At 37.8% G+C, this 19,499-nt stretch overlaps 3 protein-coding genes across 7 annotated transcripts; 1 reads left to right on the top strand and 2 right to left on the bottom strand.

Annotated features, from left to right (window-relative positions):
* Positions 1–85: 85 nt before the first annotated feature.
* Positions 86–4,408, bottom strand: kdelr2b (KDEL endoplasmic reticulum protein retention receptor 2b). Its single transcript, XM_057358438.1, has 5 exons — positions 4,148–4,408; positions 3,350–3,450; positions 2,685–2,843; positions 2,114–2,366; positions 86–1,257 (listed from the first exon to the last, which is right to left on the bottom strand). The coding sequence occupies exons 1-5, from the start codon at positions 4,236–4,238 to the stop codon at positions 1,223–1,225; spliced, it is 639 nt and encodes a 212-aa protein (XP_057214421.1). The 5' UTR covers positions 4,239–4,408; the 3' UTR covers positions 86–1,222.
* Positions 4,409–5,148: 740 nt separating this feature from the next.
* On the bottom strand, positions 5,149–8,362 carry mettl9 (methyltransferase 9, His-X-His N1-histidine). Of its 5 annotated transcripts, XM_057358461.1 has the most exons (7): positions 8,248–8,362; positions 7,942–8,103; positions 6,977–7,167; positions 6,670–6,879; positions 6,394–6,578; positions 6,280–6,303; positions 6,070–6,170 (listed from the first exon to the last, which is right to left on the bottom strand). In XM_057358461.1, exons 2-6 carry the CDS (start codon positions 8,101–8,103, stop codon positions 6,281–6,283), a joined length of 771 nt encoding a protein of 256 aa, XP_057214444.1. In that variant the 5' UTR covers positions 8,248–8,362; the 3' UTR covers positions 6,070–6,170; position 6,280. The 5 variants fall into 5 exon arrangements, 4 of the variants coding, with proteins under 4 accessions (XP_057214442.1, XP_057214443.1, XP_057214445.1 ...); XM_057358460.1 differs by lacking the exon at positions 6,280–6,303 and having other exon boundaries at positions 5,150–6,170; XM_057358462.1 differs by having other exon boundaries at positions 6,056–6,303.
* A 675-nt stretch (positions 8,363–9,037) lies between these two features.
* cdr2b (cerebellar degeneration-related protein 2b) lies at positions 9,038–17,957 on the top strand. The gene is made up of 5 exons (XM_057358917.1): positions 9,038–9,144; positions 9,848–9,960; positions 10,212–10,360; positions 10,448–10,612; positions 16,934–17,957. The coding sequence occupies exons 1-5, from the start codon at positions 9,066–9,068 to the stop codon at positions 17,643–17,645; spliced, it is 1,218 nt and encodes a 405-aa protein (XP_057214900.1). The 5' UTR covers positions 9,038–9,065; the 3' UTR covers positions 17,646–17,957.
* Positions 17,958–19,499: the final 1,542 nt, after the last annotated feature.

The following is a 19,499-nucleotide window of genomic DNA, read 5'->3' as shown; positions in this document are numbered from 1 at the left end:
ATGGGAAATATATTCAAGTGTATACCAAATTATTGGACTATAATATGTAGTATTAATGCAATATTAACATTTACAAAACAAGCAGTTTCCCGTAAAATTTTTATTTGAGGGTGTGGCATCATGCAAAAGTTCAAAAAAGCAAAATCCTTTGACTATAAAATAATACAAAATAATAAAGTGGTAATTATCGAAATAAGAATAAAGTTGTGTATATTTAAAGATGAAGCGTGCTTAGTCAATGGCCATTACATCAAATTACTTACAGGTTCGAAAAAAACATGATCATCACACATCATCTTGATATTAATGAGCATTACTGGCCAAGTCAATCTGCTAAAAAAAACTTGATTTCCTGTATCATTTGAGCAATTTCTATCTTGTCATCATACACCAATGGGAATGAATTATCAATACTCAGTAGAATCAAACTTTCGGGTGAACTTTCACCCACGCCAAAACAAAGAAAACTTTTCACAACATAAACTGCTTACAAACTTAACATGACGAGATGCCTGTTAGTTCATAAAAATCCTTTACAGTAAAAAAGGCAGTGTATATGCTGACAGACAGTGGTTAGAACCCGAATGTTGAACTGTTTTAATGAAATCCCCACATATAAAAAATTGAGATTGTACCATTTGAGCTTAATTTAAAAAAGCAAACAACTTTTTGGGAAGCCACTGTATTATGGTTGACCTTGTTTAACAAAGAATTATTGCATTAAGGAGTGGACTGAGGGAATAAAAATGATCGTTTTTGCTCAATTTTACCATAAAAAGCAATGCCCAACAAATATCAATCCTGCATGTTTTTAGAAAACACATTTATATTTAATCCAGTTGAAAATACAAACAATCAATATCCATCAAAAGAATCAGTCCCTGACTGTTGCCAGATTCAAGGCATTTTTCAGCTCTATTATGAGGCATCGAGTCAAATCATAGTAACACATTTCACATAGGTTTTTTTTTATAATGTTTTCCTTTATACAGATTTATAAAAACAGGTAAAACAAGATGCGTAAAACAGCAATCCGAAGACTGGAGAAGCAGTGATACGGCCACTGTTTTAATCCAATACTGTCCCAGATCACTTGATGTAAAAGAGGGCTTAAGCAGAACAGGAATGGATTTTTTGCACTCTGTTTTAGGCATCGTCCTCGTCCTCGTCCGCTGTGTCCTGTGGCCCCTCAATGCACTGCCAGGGCCTCCATCTTTGGCACTTAAGCTGGCAGACTCAGCTTCTTTCCTTTCAACACTAAAATGAAAAGATACACATTATTTAGACATGAACTACTGCTTACATCTATCAAATTAGAACAACTTGGTAAAATGGTCAATCGTTTTAAAATCCCACAAGTCTGCTCCTCTTTCTGGGGTAAACTGACCGCATATTACAGCGTGTAGCTGAATTGACTGGTAAAAACCGCAGAGAAAAGTTCTGACCGCGTGCAGGTATATTAATCTAATCCTCTGAAGTCACAGAGAACATCAATGTAATTTTTATCATAAACAGACAGAGCTGGGTATTTCTGATAAGAAGATAATCCTATTACTGCTTGACTGTGATGCTTCATCTCCATCAAGAAAAACAAAATAAAGCTCTTTGCATCATTGATGAATTAATCGACTCTGTAAAAAAATATCTTAATCATTGATGTTGCTGCAACATCTAAAAAGCATCTCAAAATGCCAGACTGTTATTTTCATGTTTAGTTAGGACTGTAATGTAGACTTACCCCTATAGATGTCAATTTAACATTAGTAAGACATCTGTATTTAAAAATAATAAGGTACTGTATAGTGTGAATTTCTTCAACACTAGCATCATTAAATGAACTGTATTTTTGGTTAGTGGGCTATACAGATAGTCCTGTCAAAACTCATGCAACTGGTTGAGCAATGTTGTTTTGTGCTGGTCTGGACCCTCAACATGTTATGAAAGTTTACACTTTTCTGCATAAGTCAACCAACAAATGTGTCATTTAGAGAAGACTTAGAGAAGACTTATATACAAAAATATATACATGACGTTTTATGAAAGAGATCAGCGCATCTCAAAGATAAAGTAGAAAAGTACAAGCACACCTGATGCTTTTCAAACAGAAACTCACCTTTCGTTACATAGAGATAAAAGAAATCACAATACAGGATTGTCTGAACACCGCCCGCCACAATGGCAATCATGTCAAAGAAGCCTTCAAAGTAGAAACGCCAGATCCAGTTCATGAGATAAAGTGCTCGATAGAGCCCGAGGAAGAATAAGTAGTGTGTGGTGATGGTCTCGGCTTCTCCAGTTCTGCTGATCATAAAAAGCTGAGGAAGGATAGACACAGACTCCAGGTATATGGAAAAGGTCCAAAGGATCTGTAATAAAAACATATGACATGTGGTTATCATATGGCCGAATGATTAGAGAGTCGGACTCGTGACCAGAAGGTTGCCGGTTCGATTCTCAGAGCCGGCGGATAACGACTGAGGTGCCCTTGAGCAAGGCACCTTACCTCTACTTGCTCCCCAGGTGCTGCAGTGATATCTGCCCACTGCTCTGGGTGTACGTGTGTTCACTACTACTTAAATGCAGAGGTCACATTTCAGGTATGGGTCACCATACCGGACAAATAGGTCACTTTCACTTCACTAATATGGATTAATGCATGTGGAAGGTTGTTCCTCTATTCTTACTTCCAAAGGAGAGAAGTCATGGTTGACAAGGAATGCCAAACCTCCAACTGGGACGACCAGGAATTCCACCCTGAAAGTGTCGTGGTTGCCATCGTAGGTGGCCTTGAATTTAACGTAGATCAGGTAAACTGTGGCATAGGCACATGCAATGTAGAAGATCTGTGTGGGGGACATGCAAAAAACATTGCGTTACATATTGTGTATAAAACATGTTAGATTCAGTGCAGAACAGTTTAGACCTGGTGAGACACAAGGCATGAACTCTTTGAAGTTTTAACGTTAAAGGGACAGTTCACACACACATACACAAAAATTCTGCCATCATTTTTTCACACTAATGTAACTCAAAACCTGTATATGATCTGTGGACCATATAAGAAGATATTTTGAGAAATTTCTCAGTGGTTTTGTGTCCATCAATAGGAAAGTCAATGGGAGCAAATGTTGTTTGGTTACCAACAACATTCTTCAAAATGTCTTTTATTGTGTTTTATTAACGAAAGTCTTGCCGGTTTAGACATGAGGGTGAGTAAATGATGAATGAATTGTCCTATGTATAGTATAATGCAATGTAAGTCACTTTGGATAAAAGCGTCTGCCAAATGCATAAACATAATGTAAATGTTTTGGGGGAACTGTCGCTTTAAGTGTCTGGTCAACCTTACCTTCATGAAGGTGTTGTACAAGGAAATGAACGAAGTGAGAAGGTCCAGATAGCGGGTGGTGAAAACCAAGGCAAAAAGAATCTGACTCTTTCCAGATATTCCTTAAACACAAGATGCACATAAAAACACTAAGTTTCTGACCTACATTAAACCCCATTTTCCTAAGCAGCCATGGGCCAAGTTGTAATCAAAAAAGCAACTTCATGCAGTGCACATTCAATGCTTTTTATAATAATAATAATAATAATAATCTCATTTCAAAAACGACACAACCCACTAAAATACACCCATAATAAAAAAGAGCTAGTTTTTCTATTTGTCGTAATATACTGTAGTAACATCCTGCTGCCACGTCAGAGGTCAGAGCATGCAGTCAGAATGAATGAATCAAGACACCAACTACAACCTGACAACCTACACATGATCCACAACAACAGTTGAACAGGGCTTAACACTATTTAAATCACTGATGTTTTTGACTCTAGCTTGACGTTTATCTCATGTATCCGTAAGATAAGGAAACTTCAGCTCACTGGCGGTGATACTGTACGTCTGGCAAATGCGTAGTAAAACACAAACGCATCACCTTTTGAGAATGTGGATGCGTGCAATAGATTATAACACAAGCAGATGTTATCCAGTACCGACACATCGAGTCTATTTATGTCAAACGAGGCCTAGTGCAAGAGTTTACTACACAAATGAGCAGATTCGCTGCACAGATATGCCACATAAACATCCACCAATTCTGAAGATCGCAGTACAACAGACGTGTCAGTGTCCAAATGCACAACCCACCTGCACACGACCTGCTTTTCCATATTTTCAGTAGTAGGATGATGATGGCTGCTAAATGGGAGAGATCCCCAGTCAGTCTGAATATGTTCATGTTTCTTTAGATCTGACGAATAGCTGGTTGAAACGTATCTTGATGACAAGCTGCTCGATGCGCTGCAGTGCTAAAGTTTCCCCCACAGCAAATACGGCTTTCCCGACTGAAAGATGGCGAGAGTACCGCGACGTGGCCCGGGTACGTGGCCAACACTATGAGCGCTCACTACGGGCTGACAGCGGGTTGGCTGATCAGAGTTCATCATTGGGCGGTGCATGCAGCTGAATACTGGTTTCAATGCGACAAGGTTGGCTTTCTCTAGGGGGCGTATGGCGGCCCGGAAACCATGCTCGCATTTTGTCTTGCATAATAATATTTCGAATAAAAATATGATTGTTTAATCGTTTTTTTCAATATACTAGTGCGTGACATACAAAAATAACTGCACGTGCAACCGATATAAAATAATTAAAGTTTAAGCAGTAATCACAGGCGATTGTTGTGTTGTTTCGTTGGGCAGAGAAAAGTAACAAAGACCATGTGACCAACGTCGTTTACGCGCTACTTCAGCAACTATCTCGATAATAATTTACACTCAAATAATGACACCGGGAAACTTTAATAATACATACAAAACACATTGTAGAAATATAACAGTAAATAATTGTTAGTTTGCATTATTTTAAGGAATAGATTAGATACAACATCCGGGCCGCTAAGCCCCGCCTATTTTATGTTTAAGTTGCCATTCTACGTGTTTATTCTATTTCTATGGAGTTTGTGTGAAGGGTGTGGAGCTTTTGTACAGCTGATTCAGGAGTGTTGGATCCTGTTCACGAGGATCTACCTTTCAACAGAATTAGTTTAGACTTATTCAAACGAACCTAAAGGTGTTAGACCAGGATTGTACAAGAAACTCTCAAAATGTGGGAAAAACTGTTATCTACAAAATTCAAACGTAACAGTAAGAATTTTTATGCTGCTTTTAATTAACATAGTTAATGTTGTATGCATGCATGTATATTTTCTAAACATAACCTTTAAGAATATTTTCATTTGAGAAGTTTTTAATACACCCATATATTTAACATCAACATTAAATACACACGTCTACACATCTAATGTGTTTACTAATAACATTTTGTTACAGTAGTATCACTAAACATAGTATGTGACAAAGTGTCATGTTTGCCTCTTCATGATGTTTTTTGAAAATAAAACAAAACAAATAAGGGCTGCTACAAAATATTGATCTAAAGTAGTTTTAAAAATCTTTGTTAGAATTAAGTCACAATCTTAATTAACAGAGCATGACAGACATACTGGTATGTAACCATTAGCTTCAGTTATATTTGTGCTGTGCACTAAACAACAAACAATTCATTTGATTGAATATTGTTAATACAGTAGGAATTTTCAGATTTTAGAAAGGGTCTTTAAAAAATTACAAACTCAAAAAATGATAGGACAGGCACATGTGTAACTTACAGAACCACAGTATGAGATGTAGAGTTCCTTAATACCTTCATATTCACAAAACTAATATGTTCAGTTCGTTGGTCCCCAAGACCCCAACCAACCGTACACCACTGTTCAATTACAGTAATAATCCTTTTGATTTAATGTAGATTTCACAGGTCTCATTTTCCTGAGATGTACTGCAGACAAGTATCTTAGTTGATATTCACTTAAATTAATCCCTTTCATTTATATTTGTCTAATATTTCAATTTGTCCAAAATTGATTGTGGCGCTGCCACAAGATTTCCATAAACACAGCTTTAATCCTGAGGTTTTAACACAAATACTGCATCATCAAGCACGTAGTATTCTTTGTACATGTCCCCCTCACACAAGTACGGCAAGCGTGTGATCGCCTCCACATCAAACCCAATCTTCTGGAAAACTTCAGTCGACAGGTGCGTCACCTGCTCTTCCCACATCTTCCCCTTGATCTTGATATGTTCCTTGGGTCGTACCCAACTCCCACCTGACCAAATGAAAATAATAATACAAATCACACAAACCACCAGGTTTTGCATTTAATATGTAATCTAAGATATAATGTACAGCATAATTAAGAAATTATCAGATTTTACCTTAGGATGTATCATGTGCTACATCTGTGGATATATTTTTGTTAATCCAACCCTACATCTAATGCCAGACACTAATTTATTGCACAATAGTTTTGGTTACACCGATCATCTTACCTGTCTCCACATATGGCTGAAAAGGTAAAACAGCCGCTAAAATGAGCCGCCCTGTTCCTGGCACAAGCGATTTCTTAATCTCGCTCAGCAGTTTAAACGGTTCATCACAACGGTCCAGCAAGTTAAGACAGCTTATGAGATCGTACTGGAAGCCAGTTCTGTGCCATTCATCAATTCCTAACAAGCTGCCAAATTAACATCATTTGAAAGTCAATTTTACAGTGTGCCAAATGCTACGAAATAAAGGAGAAGGGAGAAATTTAGAGAAATCCCTACCTGTATTGCTTTCTTTGGAGATGCCATTTCATAGGCACAGAGACCTCTGTGGCATATACTTCATTAAAATAGGCACCCATCACTTCTGTGACACCGCCATCACCTGCTCCTAAATCCAACATTCTTTCCCCTTTCCATTCTGGGCTGATCTGGAGCAGACGCTGAAACTGTTCTTTAGAAAAGACAAACATGGAACCCCGTGCCAGAAAGCTGTGGACAAACACAGTACAAGCCATTATATTTCTATGCAAGTAAAAAAAGTCTTCAACTTTGAAGAATGTGGTAGAATGTAGTAGGATGTAGTTACCCGTTAATTGACGTTCGGGACATTACAGGACTAAAGATGGTGGAGAACAGTGAGTGGTACAGCTGGGTGAAAAGCCAACTGGATTTCTCAACACTTCTGCTGAGAAAAGCCTCTGTGTCAGCATCCAAATGGCTCTGCACAAACAGAGATCGGACCCTTTCTCCAAGCATATCCGGACAGCAGTGGTACCACTGCAAACAGCAAAGAAGAATTAAAAGTAAGACAATAGAAAAAAGAAATACAATAATTAAGTTTAAAGAATTTCAGATTTTTTACAAAAAAGTACTTTAAAGATGTCCTCCTATATCCAATACCAAGGGATTATCATGTGCCATTTCCAGTGGAATTAAAAAAAACATTGCAGTGTAATTAAATACATAAAATAAGTCAATGAAAAAACCTAAGACTTAAGTCAAATAACTATGAGATCGCAACCAAACACATTTTAAATACTTGAATAAATGTTACACTTACAGTTATACTTACTTTTGAACACTTTTTGAATGAATGTAACAATTTATGCATACATTTTAACACTTTATTGTATATTTGTATTTATATTGGTGTCCTTGTTACAGTGTAATTACACAAATATGTAACCTTACCGAGTAATATTTATGAACAACACAGATTTACTGGAAGTTTAGGGTTAGGTTTGGGTTGGTTGCTTGTAATTATGTATTATTTACTGTCATTACTATAGAAGGTCCATGTGACCTGTACAACTTCAGTCTCCAAATAGTAATATCAAGGTATTTTGATACATACCGAAGCACTAAATGTTTGTCATGATATTTACAACGTGTCATGTGTTTACAAATATGGTTAGTATGTCTACTGTAAATTACCACTTTTTACTTTTTGTGCGTAAATTTCAACAACCTCAAAGATCTGTCTTCTAGTTTAAACAAGGACAACTAATATTCAAACGTCATCAGTAAACGAATAGAAAGAGCTTCACTTACTTTCTGGGTTTCGTGTCCAGGTATTTCACTTTCAGTCACCATGTTCAAGAATAGATTACGAGCAAGTGGACTGCGAACATACTTTCCAGCCCACATTCTTCTCATCGCCAAAAGAAATGACACGTAAAACAACACCCACGCTACGAAGATCAGCGTCCTCATCTGTGGACAACACATATTAGAGACGGAGCTGCTGTGACGCTTTGTGACGATGCTTCCTAAACTACTGAAGAACAATTACCTGGTGCAATAAGAAATACCCCTAACGTTAGCCCCCCACTCCGACAGACAAACAAACAAACAAACCTGAAGGTGTGGTGGGATTTATGCGACGAAATCATTGTTAAGGGTAATCCGCAAAACAAACAATTTCTGCCACAAATCAATGGAGTCTTCTGTCAGACGTTTACTTCCTGTGTTACGTGTAAAAAGTCCGTCAGAAAACACACACGTTCTACACGTGATTTCATATGCGATTCTGCCACTAGATGGCGGTACCATTGTAACGAATACACAGCTCTAGAAATATTTGATACCTGATAAATATTGTAAACCAAATTACAAGCCTTGTAAAGTAAGATAATTACATTAATAAATGTCTACATAGACTAATTAATTTCTGGGCTATTCATGAAACCACAATATAAATAATCAGAAATGTACTTTGTACATTACACAAAAAACTCAAAGGTCGCCTGAAGGAAATAAATTGCCAATAATTAATGAGAAAACAGGTTAACTACAAATGCACAATTAAGTGTTTGTATATTTATACGTGTTAATATAAATATATATTAATTTCTAAAGTATTTAATTATTTTAGGTTTTACAAAACCATTCCTGCAGACATACAGTAAATATACATACAGTGCATCACTGACTTTCATGTTCACCTGCAGATTACCTCATACGTCACCATGACATTAGAGTACAGAGATCGCGTGATATGTTGAGTTGCTCCTCCTACACGCGCTACTGAGGAGAGAGAGCAGCTCTATCCATTCATTGCTGTCTGCAGTCCCAGACTGAGATTATTATGCAAATACATTAAATTCAATATGCTCAATTAATTAATTAAAATTAAACTAAAAGATCTAGAAATTTCACCCCTTTAAAGATTGAAAATGCTCACAGATATGATAGAAGAAGAGTTTGACATTAAGGAGGAAGAACCGTGGTACGACCATCAAGATCTCGAACATGGTAAGATATTTTTTACCTAATAATAATATTGTCAGGGAGTGCAAAACTGTAAAAAAAAAAAAAAAAAAAAAGAACGCCTCTACATTGCTTTTTGCTGACAATATGTTGATTGAATATGCAAACTGTATTAGGGTTAATTTTTTCTTGGAAGTCTAAAACAACATTGATATAAATGAGAGATGAAAGATGTTGGCTGTATGTGCGTGGCCCTTCTTCACCACATGAATGAATATCCGTTTTGTACTGAAAATTGACAGATACTCTGAAGTGACCGTTCATCAGATTAGTATAGGGAAGTTTCCTGAGTGTCGAAGCAAAAGCAGAACTAACTAGCTATGGAACTAACTAGTCTGATATGGGAAAATCTAACCTAACCTCAGAATAAATGTAACAAATTGTTGCGCACGAATAAACTTGTAATAAACTCGAAAATAAATATTGTGATGATATGTGACTATGAATTGTGGAAGGCGTTTGACCACAGTGTGTGTTCGTGCGTGCGTGCGCGAGCGTGTGTATGTGTGTGCGCGCGTGTTACAACCTGGGACCTGCAAGCAATCTAGGTCTGTATATTTTGTATACCAAGAGATTTCTTCTTAGATATAACTGGCTTAGATGTAGTTTATAAGCTACAGTATGGACTATTTTCTTATTTTCTGGCCATTTCTTAACACAAAGAGGTTTTCTCCTTTTATTTGTGCAGATCTTCATTTGGCCGCTGAATTAGGCAAAAATTTACTGGAGCAGAACAGAGAGTTAGAACAGAGACTCCAAGAGATGTATACCACCAACCAGGAGCAGCTACAAGAAATAGAGGTTCAGTATATGCAAAGTATTGAGTCACGAGACAGGACAAGCTGTTTTAATCCATGTGGCTTTATCATGAATCTTAAAATGGATATCTTTTTAACTGTTCTGTACTTTCAAGTGCAGGTGCCTTTGAATCAATTGACACTGAGAAAAAAAGCCTGAATATTTTCCTTAAGAGGAAACATGAAAGATATTTGTACTTGAAATTTGACATTTTTAATGTTAACTTTGGTCTAAGATCCTTGCCTCCTTTTTAGCATCTGTCCAAACAGGTGGATTTGCTGAGGTCGGTGAATGATCAGCATGCCAAGGTTTATGAACAGCTAGACGTAACAGCCCGAGACCTGGAGCAGAAAAACCAAAGACTGCATCTAGAGAACCGAGCTGCTCAGCAAAAGATTGAAGGGTAAGAGAAACAGATTTTGAGGATATAACAATATGTAGTGGACTGTATAAAGCCAAGCAAACTAAAAGTAAACTCCTCTCATGGCAGGCTCACAGAGACTGTGGATGGTCTGCAGGTGCAGGTAGATGAGCTCCAGCGAGGAATGAAGAAATTTGTTTCTCCAGAATACAACCGGGCCAGTGCACACTCAGAAACCCCACAGCCTGATAATGTCCAGTGTCTCAAATGCTGCAAGAAGTGCCAGTTGCACAAGTAAGGTTTTTTCTTCCTTTCTCTGGTTGACTTTTGTAAACGGTTTTTATTGCAACAGAGGGTTTGTTAACATGGTGTTTCACAGATCAAATGAAAATAATGCTTCTAAAGCTGTCAAGGTGGATTAGTGAAGTTATGATTTGCTTACACGTGTCATATTCTCCAGCATTCTGTGTTTTGACTGGATTAGCAAAGACTGTTTCTGCGTCCCAATTGGCATATTATCCGTCCTAAATAGTATTCGAAAATAGAATTAGTATGTCCCAAATCGTAGTATGTTGAAAAGAGTATTCCAAAGATTCCCGGATGGTCTACTACTTCCAGTAGAAATTCGAAGTGCAGAATGATGCTCACTCTAAAGGCGAATATTACCGACAACGAGTAGGCGGAGTTTAGATAAATTAAATAACTGATGCGTCAGTAAATTAATAAATATAATTACAGAGTTAACATTACATATGAAACAATGAATGAATAAATACTTAAATGGAAAGAAGAGTTGTATTTTGATGTGTGTGACAGTTAATAGCCACAATATTGTTTAGGCAACATCGGCCACTAGTTTTTCCACAGCAATGGCGGTCCATGGAGGCTCTCAATAGTTCCCGGAAGTTACTAGTAACGCATGGAGCTGCAGCTAAACATACCAACTGAGGTAAACTTTTAACCCATTTAAAGGCGCAGTTCTTAATTAACAGCGGCCACTTGCGTTGTATTATAGATTTGCCACGAATCGCTCAGTCCAAACACGACGGTGGTCACCACAGTACAAAAAGATGATGTTCTCATGTTGACGCAGGGAAGAGATTTTGCGGGCATTATAAGGACTGTAGAAAGAGCGATGTCTTATGTATTACATAAAATAAAAAGTTTGTGGATTTTAAGTTTAAAAAGAAGGATAAAAGTCAGGCAGGAGCAAGGACCTGTGTTAATATTATAAAGACTTTACAATAGAGACGCGTTAAGACCCACGGTACTAAGGCTTTTAGCAGAGATACTCATAGATATCTATGGAGATACTTTCCAGCAGAGAGAGACGTTGGAGAGAAAGATCGTCTTAAAATCCCCCCCGACTAGGTTGCTTTGATTCGGATCAGTACGTGAGTAACATACTAGCATACCAAGATATGTTGTTGTTGTAATATTAGCTGTGTGACGGAGCAGTTTTGAGTGTTATTGTTTATCTGGAACCGCTTTAATATTGTACTCGTCCAGATACTTGAGAAAGAGAGCGAGAGCGCGTTGGAGCTGAAACTGGAGAGCGAGCGAGAGCGCGTTTTACTCTTTTACTCGATGATGAATAAACTAGGGTTAGGGTGTGGGTTAGGGTAAAGGTTTCGTAAGACTTGAAACACCAAAGATTTAGTCAAAACCAACAAGCCACGCCCACGGATCTGACTCGAAACACCAAGAATTAAGTGAGTGCCCAATACACATACTAGCGCCTCTACAACGAGTTCTTCTCTGCTTTTAACAGTGATTACAACCCCCCACCCAATGCATCACCTCCCCCTATTGGACAAACTCCACACTCCCTTTAACATACAACATTCCTTCCCACTTAACTCAGAGGAAATTCTTCCTCCCAAAAACCCTTTAATTATTAAAATACTCTAATTTTATGTCACAAAGTCTTTAAGGTATGCTGGTGGTTTCCTCTCTCTAACTGAACGTCGTAGACATCCAGAAATTTCACTCTCAGTCTCAGTTCTCTCAGTAATTGGACTCGTTTCAAGCAGCCTGGACGAATCTGGACATTGATTTCTTTGATGTTCAATTTGTAAACTCTCAGTCTCTCTACTATCTACTGTGGGACTCCCGTCAAGTGTTGTTGAAATACTGAGAGCTTCCGGTACTCTCATATCAGTATCCACTGACACTACCCCAGTATCATAAGGTTCAACACCCTGAGCAGCTTGGACATTTTTGGTCATCATTTCCTTTTTTTGTTGACTGAATAATTGATCAACATGACGTCGTACTACTTGGGCATTTCCTAATGCTACTTTATAGGATACTGGTCCTGTAATGTCCTGAATAACTCCTGGCACCCATTTTGGTCCATACCCAAAATTCCGAGTGTACACCATATCAAACAATACACATACAAGCGCCTCTACAACGAGTTCTTCTCTGCTTTTAACAGTGATTACAACCCCCCACCCAATGCATCACCTCCCCCTATTGGACAAACTTCACACTCCCTTTAACATACAACAGCACGATCCATACGTATCACGGATCATCCCGCTATCCGTTTCACCACGATACCGCAGCGGAAAGGAAGAGGAAACGCGCGTTGTAGAGTTGTTTGTCCGTTTAGGGCTGCTGTACAAAATATGGCGGCGAATTCTATGTATGTAGGGCCGCTCTGTATGTAGATATAAACAGCTTATTCTAAGTTATTACAAACATAGTGGTTCATTATGTAAGGTCTTTATACACCTCTGAAGAAATAGTTTTGTATATTATATTGCATCTCTGTAAATAAATCCTCCTAAAAATGCCTTATTGTTCCTTTACAGAAGTAATTTAATGATTAAAAAATGAAAGATATAAAGCATTTAAAGGGAAAACATAACTTCCTGGAACTATCTGAAGGCTCCATGAATCACGTGACATGTGAAAAATGTGAACTTCCGATGGCGCAACTCTCTCTCTCAATGGCTCTGGGGCTACCGTAAACAACATGGCGAATTCCATATAAGGGGACCAGGGTGTATGTAGATAGAAATAGCTCATTCTAATGTAATAAAAACATAACGCTTCATTATGTAAGATCTATATACACCTCTGAACACATATATGTGACCCCGGACAACAAAACCAGTCTTATGGGTCAATTTTTCGAAATTGAGATTTTTACATAATCTGAAAGCTGAATAAATAAACTTTCTATAGATATATGAGTTGTTAGAATAGGACAATATCTGGCTGAGATACAACCGTTTAAAACTCTGGAATCTGAGAGCGCAAAAAAATCTAAATATTGAGAAAATTGCCTTTGAAGTTGTTAATCAGGGGCACTGTGGCAGACCATCCACTCAAAAAAATAAAGTTTTTATATATTTAAGGTAGGAAATTTACAAAATATCTTCATGGAACATGATCTTTACTTAATATCCTAATGATTTTTGGCATAAAAGAAAAATCGATAATTTTGACCCACACAATGTATTTTTGTCTTTTACTAAAAATGTTCNAATATTTTTAACAGATCTTTGGAGCAGTGTGAAGTCCCTTCATGCTTCAAACGCTCCACCATCATCCCTGTACAGAAGAAACCCAAAATATCTGGACTTAATGACTACAGGCCTGTTGCTTTAACATCTGTGGTCATGAAGTCATTTGAGAGACTTGTACTGGCCCACCTGAAGGACATCACCAGACCACTTCTTGATCCCCTCCAGTTTGCTTACCGAGCAAACAGGTCTGTGGACGATGCAGTAAACATGGGACTGCATTACATCCTACAACACCTAGACAGACCAGGGACTTACGTCAGGATCCTGTTTGTAGACTTCAGCTCGGCCTTCAACACCATAATCCCAGACCTCCTCCTGCCCAAGCTTACCCAGCTCTCTGTGCCAACCTCTACCTGTCAGTGGATTATTAACTTCCTGTCGAACAGGCAGCAGCTAGTGAGGTTGGGAAAATTTAAATCCAGCACATGTACCATCAGCACCGGAGCTCCTCAAGGATGTGTTCTTTCTCCACTGCTATATTCACTCTACACAAACGAATGCACCTCTACAGACCCTTCTGTCAAACTCCTGAAGTTTGCAGATGACACCACAGTCATTGGCCTTATTCAAGACGGTGATGAATCTGCCTACAGAAAGGAGGTTGCTCAGCTGGCTGCCTGGTGTAGTCAAAACAACCTAGAGCTGAATGCATTCAAGACAGTGGAGATGATAGTGGATTTCAGAAGGAACCCTCCATCACTTCCTCCCCTCACCATCCTGGACAGCACTGTGGATACTGTGGAGTCATTCAGGTTCCTGGGCTCCACCATCTCTCAGGACCTGAAGTGGGAGTCCCACATAGACTCCATTGTAAAGAAGGCCCAGCAGAGGTTATACTTCCTCCGTCAATTGAGGAAGTTCAACCTACCACAGGAGCTACTGACCCAGTTCTACTCAGTGGTCATCGAATCTGTTCTGTGCACTTCAATTACTGTTTGGTATGGCTCGGCCACCAAATCAGACCTACGAAGACTACAACGGACAGTTCGTAGTGCTGAGAAAATTATTGGTGCTCCTCTGCCCACACTTCAGGACCTGTACGATTCCAGAGTGAAAAACAGGGCAAGAAAAATCATCATTGACTCCACACACCCAGCACACAAACTCTTTGATCTGCTGCCCTCTGGCCGGCGCTTTAGAGCACCAAACACCAGGACTTCCAGACACAGAAGCAGCTTCTTCCCCCAGGCAATCTCCCTCCTAAACAGATAACTGCTCCTTAAGAGCAATATTCCACTTCCACTACTCCTATAGTGTACACTATAGTGCCTTATTATATCTACATCTTATGTATACATGTATATAACACTACCTCTACTTACTACATTATCCATTTGCACAAGTGTACATACAATCTGTTAATATGTATATTCTACTATACACTACCCTGTACAATGTCTCTTATATGTTATTATCCCCCATTTTCTGTAAAATAGTCTTTATTTTATATATTCATATTTTAGAATCTTTTAGACTGTAAATCGTATTATATTGTATTGTCATTGTGTTGAATGTCTGTACTAGAAGCTTCCAACACCAAAGAAAATTCCTTGTGTGTGCAAGCACACTTGGCAATAAAGCTCTTCTGATTCTGATTTATGGTGCTTTGAAGGAATAGTTCACTCAAAAATGAAATTCTCTCATAATTTACCCACACTTCTGCCATTTCAGATTTATATCACAAAAAAAAATGCCCGTAAAAAAACTGTAATATTCCGGCAGCTGGGGTGCAGAAACATACTGTAAAATAAAATTACATGTTTTTCATGTTATATTGCACCCAACATTTTGTACTCCAAAAACACCCGAAAATTCTATGAAACAAACCAGTTGATTTCTGTAAAATAATTTTTTACAGTGTACATTTGCACTACTCAAAAAATTAAGAGAACCCTTAAATCACATATTAGATCTCTATGAACAAAACATTCAAGTCAACAAATCTTCGCTTGCATTGCATAACTTATCATACACAAAATAATGTCAGTGAAAGACAAAATCATCAGCACAATAATTTTATCTTGATTGTTTTGTTTGTAGAAATCTATTACTGTGTGTGATTTAAGTGGTCCATGAATTTTTGAGCAGTATATTATTCATATATATTATAGATAATATATTATAGATTTATTATAAACATAACACCATAGGTCAGGACATATACTATATATGTCCTATGTTGTGAGGGCAAAAAAATGAACTAACAATGAAGATAAATCTCTCTTATGCTGTTTTATATGATAAATATAAATATTAAAAAATAAAACAAGTTTTATAATGTTTTAACGTTTTGTTTTCAAATTTTTGCTGTCACACCATGGGACACATGTATGATTTATTTGTCAATTACATCTACATATATGTATTTATATATGCACTACTGGTCAAAAGTTTGGAATCACTCGCTCATTCTTTACTATTTTTTCCACATTTTACAATAATAGTAAACTCATCAAAACCAAGGAATAATACAGTTGTATCTGTGGGAATTATGTGACTAAAAGCATTCAAAATAAATGAACTCTACATTCTATCTTAGCGCCTTCAAGGTAGTACCCTTTGACCAGAATTAGCAAAATCGTTCTCTTGACATTTTACAAGCCAGCTTCTTCATGTCTCAATCTGGGACGCTTTTTCAACAGTATTGAAGGAATTTCCATATATGCTGGACTCTTATTGCACTTCTTATTCATTATTTTGTCCAAGTAATCCATTTCAAAATATTTTTTTTATAAAAATGTAGTTTTCTAGAAAGATATTAATATGTTTGGCACAATTAAATTTTTGTCCATGCAAGTAATTTCAAACATTGACGGCATGACGGCATGTTGGTAACTTAACGTCACATCTCATTGGTTCTTGAGTGTCTTGTGTCTAGTTGTCGTGTGATATTTGTCATGTATACTATTCCTCTGAACAGTTTTAAAGTCTTTTTAGTTAAAAATGTCTGTATTAAATATAGGCTAAGTTGCGGTATAATGCAATCAAAGGCATTGCACTAATAGTTTCTTTACAGTCCAGTATTCTTATGTTCTTAATGTTGGCTCTGATTTCATCCTCGCTCCACTTCTTTCAGGTATTCCCATGAGCACTCCTATTCAGCTTTGCGAGAGGAGGAGCACATAGATCTCCTGCGCTCCGTGCATTCCCTGCAGACCGAGCTGAGCACAGAGCGTTCTCTGAGAGAGGTTGCATGGCAGGAGGCGGGTGCTCTGGCGCACAACCTCAGCCAACTGGAGCCAAAACTGGCACTGCTGGGAGACTACAAGGATCGCCTGGCTGAGATGGAGGCTGAAGTTCAGGAGTTACGGCTTATTTTGCTCTCCAACACCAGAGCTGAAGCCACATGCACCCACAGCCAGTTGCCAGACCGTGTATTCCTCTCCTCCAAGGAAGAAGTGGGTGGGGTCAGGCAGAGGGGGTGTGGTCTGAAGCACTCTAGCACTGTTAGTGAGGATGGGCGGGGCTGTTTTAAGCAAGCTGATGATGTGAAGCATCACGGCATCTCTTTGCTGAACGAGGTGGATGCCCAATACATGGCCCTGCAGGAGAAATATGCCACATTGCTGCGCCACTGTGAGAGTGGGTTGGTGCAACAGAACCACAAAGCCGTTCAGACACCCGTCGCCAGCTCTGCCCAAACACACACACACTCTCAGGGCATAAGTGCACAGGACAATGCCCCGCTACCTGAGTATAAAGTCCTGTTTCATGAGATTTTCACCTTTATTCAAAAGAGCAAAAAGGACCTGAAGGGAAACGGGATCAAGGCCAGTCAGGTTGAATGAAGGACCATTATGCATCTACTTAAGATATTCCAAACCCTTGATGAACTTGGCTTCTCTGCTAAAGGGCATTATCTGACAGAAATATTTCATCAGTAAGATGGTTGCCTGAGCCAGCAGAAAGCTTAAAGGTATGAAACAACATGATAGAACCAGCTTTCACCTGAAATCACATCTGCTTGCATTTGCACTCTTTGAAACGTGGACTTAACATTTACATTTGTGCTATACATTTTTTCCCTATTAATCAAGCCCACAAACGTTTAACGCAATGATCCACCGCAGAGCTACGGAAACAATTAAGGTACAGTTTAAATTTGCAGTTTACAGCATTTTAAAATTTTGTGGAAATTCTATAATTTTTTATATTGTACATTATAATATATGATTCATACATATTATAGAGTGCTTGTAAATATTATAGATTTATATACAGTGTTTATGTAAAAATATATAGAAAGATTAAAGATAAAAGACATTTTGTTTGAATACCACAAACAATTAAACATCCACAAACAAATGATAAATTTCCTCAGAAAATGCCATTTTGCTGTTATTTTAAACCAACTGTCCTTAAGGTCATTTTATTGGGCTTATGAAGTTCAAACCTCAAACAATAAAGCTATGGTAGGCAGAGTTTCTCGTAACCCTTTTTGTTATCATTTTTGCAATCAATAATCTGTGGAAGTTTCAGGACCATAAAACCTTTCAATCAACCAAAAATGTTTGTATTCAGTACAAATGCAATGATAGGGCCTGTTCACTTACGCATTAGCATAATGCACCCTGCTCGCAGCTTACAAACCGCTTTTAACCATAAAAAGTTTGAGATAAGATGTTCATTGTTATTGTAATGTGCTTACTGTTGTAATGTTCCTATGGAAAACAAAACATGACATAACTGACAAACATTTGTTTTCCAACACATCTGCTGTGTATGTACTGTAATGCAAGATTCATTTTAAAATCCCTTTGAACCAGAAGCAATAGATTTTTCTTCTGCTTTGTCACTCAGAGTACGGAAGAATAAAACGAAAAATTGAGTGTCACTCAAACGAAATAATCAAACGATAGAAAAAAATAGGGTGTGGCTAGTTTTTTCAAATGTTGTTATCCGGCCCCCATTCACTCGCATTGGTTTTGTGTCCATATAATAGACGTGAATGGTGGCCAGTGCTGTTCGGTTACCAACTTTCTTCAAAATATCTTCTTTTGTGTTCTGTGAAAGAAAGTCATACAGGTTTGAAATGACAAGAGGGCGAGTAAATGATGACAGAATTTTCATTTTTGGGTGAACTATCACTTTAAGTCAGGCATTTTAAGTGTCCAAATACTTCCCGGGGCCACAAAAATATGTCTTTTTTTTCTAATATTTGTATCTGCATTTGTTGCTTTTAGTTTTAAGTTCATAGAAATGATTATTTTTAAAGCAGACCTTTATCTAAGATATGAACAAAAGTTTAAGCAGTCACATTATGTTAAACATCAGAAACTGTGACAGTTGGTAATAGTTGTGTGACATAAGAAATACTAGGCTAGTAAAACTCTGCAGTGAAGTATAAATCATTTAATCTCTTCAAAACACAACATGGACTTTCAACCAATGAGCATTTTTAGATCCAGGACATAAGAGGACAGTTGTCTTCACTCCTGGTAGAAAGGCTGCTTCTAATCAAAGCACTTGAAAGATTTGAGAGTCAACCTGTTTGAAGTAACATCTTTATCAGACAGACACTGTACATATGCTTCATGTCTACCTTATCTTCATCCCAGAAAGAATGTAACTGTGCTAACCGTTGTTATATTTAAAAATGTGAGACAATCTGATTTCATATAGTTTGTATGCCTGTAGTCATG

This window comes from Triplophysa rosa, linkage group LG18 (assembly GCF_024868665.1).
Source record: "Triplophysa rosa linkage group LG18, Trosa_1v2, whole genome shotgun sequence".
NCBI lineage: Eukaryota > Metazoa > Chordata > Actinopteri > Cypriniformes > Nemacheilidae > Triplophysa > Triplophysa rosa.
The sequence above is the reverse complement of the archived record's forward strand: the minus strand, read 5'-3'. Positions and strand labels throughout refer to the sequence as shown.

What these genes read in the sequence shown, in the direction of transcription:
- kdelr2b (XM_057358438.1), bottom strand. Translation starts at nt 4,238, where the DNA reads ATGAACATATTCAGACTGACTGGGGATCTCTCCCATTTAGCAGCCATC. An exon ending in GAAAAGCAGGTCGTGTGCAG is followed by an intron (nt 3,451 to 4,147) that starts GTGGGTTGTGCA and finishes CTTGTGTTTAAG; the next exon opens with GAATATCTGGAAAGAGTCAG. An exon ending in TTATCTCTATGTAACGAAAG is followed by an intron (nt 1,258 to 2,113) that starts GTGAGTTTCTGT and finishes TTTTCATTTTAG; the next exon opens with TGTTGAAAGGAAAGAAGCTG.
- mettl9 (XM_057358459.1), bottom strand. Translation starts at nt 8,118, where the DNA reads ATGTGTTGTCCACAGATGAGGACGCTGATCTTCGTAGCGTGGGTGTTG. An exon ending in CTGGACACGAAACCCAGAAA is followed by an intron (nt 7,168 to 7,941) that starts GTAAGTGAAGCT and finishes TGCTGTTTGCAG; the next exon opens with TGGTACCACTGCTGTCCGGA. An exon ending in TCCCGAACGTCAATTAACGG is followed by an intron (nt 6,880 to 6,976) that starts GTAACTACATCC and finishes GTTTGTCCACAG; the next exon opens with CTTTCTGGCACGGGGTTCCA.
- cdr2b (XM_057358917.1), top strand. Translation starts at nt 9,066, where the DNA reads ATGCTCACAGATATGATAGAAGAAGAGTTTGACATTAAGGAGGAAGAA. An exon ending in CCATCAAGATCTCGAACATG is followed by an intron (nt 9,145 to 9,847) that starts GTAAGATATTTT and finishes TTATTTGTGCAG; the next exon opens with ATCTTCATTTGGCCGCTGAA. An exon ending in AGCAGCTACAAGAAATAGAG is followed by an intron (nt 9,961 to 10,211) that starts GTTCAGTATATG and finishes CCTCCTTTTTAG; the next exon opens with CATCTGTCCAAACAGGTGGA.